The sequence below is a fragment of the Monopterus albus genome, unplaced genomic scaffold (genome assembly GCF_001952655.1).
Source record: "Monopterus albus unplaced genomic scaffold, M_albus_1.0 scaffold189.1, whole genome shotgun sequence".
Classification (NCBI taxonomy): Eukaryota; Metazoa; Chordata; class Actinopteri; order Synbranchiformes; family Synbranchidae; genus Monopterus; species Monopterus albus.
Window position 1 is genome coordinate 1,084,540 of NW_018128069.1, and position 4,470 is coordinate 1,089,009.

The 4,470-nt window shown below is 40.6% G+C and overlaps 1 protein-coding gene across 1 annotated transcript in view; it reads right to left on the reverse strand.

Annotated features, from left to right (window-relative positions):
• The window catches only part of nagpa (N-acetylglucosamine-1-phosphodiester alpha-N-acetylglucosaminidase), a 25,061-nt gene that overhangs the window by 17,453 nt on the left and 3,138 nt on the right, over positions 1-4,470 (reverse strand). Inside the window, 2 exon segments of the mRNA XM_020617413.1 lie at positions 1,203-1,470; positions 2,341-2,546. Coding sequence (XP_020473069.1) covers positions 1,203-1,470; positions 2,341-2,546 — 474 coding nt within the window.

Below are 4,470 nucleotides of genomic sequence, written 5' to 3' on the forward strand. Positions count from 1 at the left end.
ACAAGATGGTGGTTACAGGTCAAATGTTGAAATGCGGCTTTACAGTTATACGCCTCCACACCCAGTCAAATTCACGGGTAAGGGACAGAAGTGAGGTCACTGACCTTGACCTTTGACTGCCAAAATCTAATCAGTTCATATGTGAGTCCATTTGAACATTTGTGTCAAAGTTGAAGAAATTCCCTCAAGATGTTTGCGTTCACAAGAATGGTATGGACAAGGCAAAAACATAATGCCCCCCGCTGCTATCGCATGGAAGCACAGAAACATGCTGCTGTGGTTCCAGGAAGGTTTTTTGCTCAACATGAACACTAGACTGTGGAGAAAAATGTCTTTTAAAAACAACTTTCAGGTTCTGTTTTTATTGTGATAATGCCAGTAAATGCTTTTACATGCCAATATTTTTATCATTTCTGTTAGGATACACTAGCCTTCTGAAGTGTTCGGAGTTTCTTCATGCACCATTAGTAAGGTAACCAGATCTATTATTGCCGTTATAGATGAATCTGCATTCGTTCTTTTGGACCATAAAAAGCCAGAAAACAGTGAAACATGACCACTGTTGCTTTCTAAAGTAAATAAAGGAGTTGTCATCAGATTGCCCGTCTTGTTCAGTCAGCAGTCCAAAATCCGAAAATATTGAATTTACTATCACAACAAAGTAAGGATAGCAGCAACTCCTCAAAAATGAAAAGCTGGAAGTGGGAACTGTTTGGTATTTTGGTGGTTACAGTGAATTTAAGGATTATCATTATAGCTGCCAGTTACTTTTCTCTCAGTCGACTAACTGATTAATCTACTACTCGTGGCAGCTCTAATAACAAACCGGTGTGATGAATCTGTCCATTCTGTGGACCCCCCTTTTATTTCATACCTTTACTTTGTCTCTGTGCAAAAGAAGCCGCTACAGAGGACGGAAGGTTGACAGTTTATGAAAGTGGTAACGTACTGTGTCAACCTGAGCCTCTCCAAGAACGTTATCAACCAAGTGAATCAGATGAAAAAACATGTCTCCTCACTTAACTCAATCTGTGTCTACTTATATAGACAGTCTGGTTTTACAATTAGAGATACATTAAGTGAGGAAACCTGTTTATAATTTTAGGTGAACTGAGCCTTTTCCAATGGGGCAATAATTTCTGTGTCTCACAAACCACCACCAGAGTTCTGACAGTGTCCCGGCTCCTAGCTGGATCTCTTACCCGAACACCAGACTGCCGTCCCTCCTTATTCCAAACTGGGCATTCTGTACCCCGCCGCTGTCCTGCACCATCCTGCCATCGCTCACCACATTGCCCAGACACTTGCCCGATTCCATATGGAAGAAGCCGGCATTCTGGGCGTAGAGACACCCGGCAGCTTCAGCCGTCTCCTCCACCGAGGACCTCCGATTCATCCTGCAGCCGCCTGGACTGCCAGGTTCCAGCACTGAGACTGTCCTCAGTGGGTCATGGACCACTGTCATGTGACCTGGGACCAAAACACAATAGATGGAGATGCTTCAGGGCCACAATGTCAAAGACCAAACAAACTAAAATCAAGATACAGTATAACATTCTTTATACAGTATTAAGACCATATGTTCTTTCAAATGTGGTGTCTTCACATCTTGTTGTGTCCAACCAACAGATCCACAGAGACTCAGCTGATTCTCATGTCTGACAAAGAAAAGCGTCATTTCCTCACATTAAAGAAGGTGGAACCAGGACATATTGCCAGTTAATTTTCAATCAGTGAACTGACTAATGGTTGTGGCTCTTGACATGAACAAGGCTCTGCTGGCCACTGTAGGACAGTTTGTCCTTTCAGTTAACACCCAGCTGTGAAGCTTAGTATGGGAGAGTAAGTATTTCCTCATTTATATATTACAGTATGTACTGTTCACAGCTGTAGTACATGGAAATATTCACTGTAAGACCTTAAAGTCACAGACACTCAGAAAAAAAAGTCAAGTTTAAAACATGCTCTTCAACTTAAAACCAGATCCAAAATGGAAACCGTAATGAGGACACAGCCACTGTCTGTGGGAACGTGTTGTTCAGCATCAAACTGTATTTAATCAGTGTCTGTATAGGTCAGCACTGTGGTAGTGTAGCTCCTCAGCTACAGTATCTTAAATCCACACACTCCATTCCTACAGATTAAAAAGGATCCCTGTTTGCCGTCAATGCTCCACTGTTCATTTACATAAATGGATCAGAGGTTAGGATGTCAATACATAAACAGAGCGATCGATAAATCAGAGGTTTCAAATTCAACACAGTGCATCACATCAGGCCAAACTCCCCTCAGCTGGTCAGTAAAGTTATTTTAATTTGCTGTAACATCTCAGTCACTGACCATAAACCCATCTGGAACTTCCTGGGACATCTGTCACAAATAGTGTGGACTCAGCCACCGGTAGCCCGCTGTGGTTACTGGAGGGCCAGCTCTCATGAGTGATGTTGCCATGAATGACGGGCTGACAGTCTCTGACATGGCGGTGAGAGTGCGATGGGCCGTGGCCTTGGGCGTATGGCAGCAGGACATCATCGTCCATAGAAACTCTACAAAAAAGGAGAGAAATCTTTCTTGTAACTGACCAAGAAACAAAGGTCGACTGCAAATTACAAGTGTGGTACAAGAGTGTGATTTCCTGTGGGACTGTGTGCCTTTAGTTAAATTTAAGGCTTTTAAATAGCACACAGAACTTAACAATGAAATATCTTTTTTTACAGTCATACCAGTCACACAATACAAAAGCAGTAGGGACAAAAAGGCGTCTACAATTGTTTAGCAAGTACCTTAAATTATCGACATTTACTATATATCACAAAAGTGTAATTTTTCTTTGTGCTCACTGCAGCCAACAAGAGGAAAGTCGTCTTGTAGGAAGCACAGCTCATAAAAATACTAAAATAATACTAGCAAATAATAAAACAATAAAATTTACAAGAAACTGTAGACACAATGCAAATAAGTTCTTAGTCACGCACCAAAGTCTCTCACAGTTCAGAATATAGCTGCAACAGTCGATGACAAGAAAATTAATCTGCAGCTATTTTGGTAATCAAATAATTGTTTCAGTCATTTTAAGTAAAAACATCTACTGTTTCCAGATTCTGAAATGTGAGGATTTGCTGTTTTTCTTTATCATAAATATCTTTGAGTTTTCATCGTCATCAACGCATCCGGTAATAAATCAGTGCAAGGGAGAAAAACATTCCCACAGCTTCAAAAGAGCTGAAACATAACTTTTCTGAAATCATCTGAGAAATGCAGTACAAGTGAAAACTTTTTTTTAGAGTCAGAGTTCATAAATAAACCCTGTGCTGGGTCAGACTTTCCATGTTGAGTCATTTGATAGCAGAGATTTCATTTCATGAAGGGAAGTATTTTCTGAATTTGCCTCATGTGCAAAAACAGTTCATGCTCCATCTAGTTTTAATACTGATGTTTAACATTTACTTCCTCACTTTATTGCAGAGCCTAAAATGTTTGCACAGTACTGCAAAAGCGTGTTTCTCCTCAGGAAACCGTAAAAGTAGATGATGTCCAAAACAATAACACATTCATTATATACTGTACATGGTGTCTGACATCTGAAACCAGGTCTGTAGTCTTAGTTCCTAAAGCTGTAACAAACCAACCTATTATTTCCAATATTCATTAATATCCTAATTGATTGTCTAATTACTATAAAAATGCTCATAAAATATGTTACAACTTCTCACAGCCCAAAAAGACAAATTTTACTCATTCAACACCAAAATCAAACATATTCAGTTTGATAGTGGTGGAAAGTAGCATTATACCTACCCAAGTACAATCTTGAGGTATCTGTATTTTACTTGAGTATTTTCATTTTCTTACTTTTTACTGCACTACATGTATCTAAAAGCTTGCGCTACGCGACCGCCATTACCCAGCCTCCTCCTAGCTAATGTACAGTCTCTGGAAAACAAACTGGACGAGCTAAGGGCTAGGATTACAGCACAACGAGAAATCAGAGAATGCTGTGCTCTAATTCTCGCAGAGACTTGGCTTTCTGACAGAGTTCCAGACTCCGCGATTCAGCTAGAGACTCACTCTGTACACTGGGGAGCTGCACTGCTTCAGGGAGGGTAAAAGGAGGCGGTGTGTGTGTTTATTAATAACTCATGGTGTGGAGATGTACAGACTGTTTATAAGCACTGTTCGCCAGACGTAGAGTTTTTATTGCTGAAATGCTGGCCCTACTATCTAGCCAGAGAACATTGTGCTGTGTTTTTAGCTGCTGTGTATGTTAGCCCAAGAGCTAATTCCTCTGCGGCTCTCAGTAAACTCTATGATGTCATCAACGTTCTAGAGACAGCGCACCCTGATGCTGTATTTATTGCAGGAAACTTTAACCAGTGCAATTTGAATACTGTACTCCCCAAATATTACCAACATGTCAACATTCCCACTCGGGGCAAGAACACTCTGGATCATGTTTACAGTAACATACGT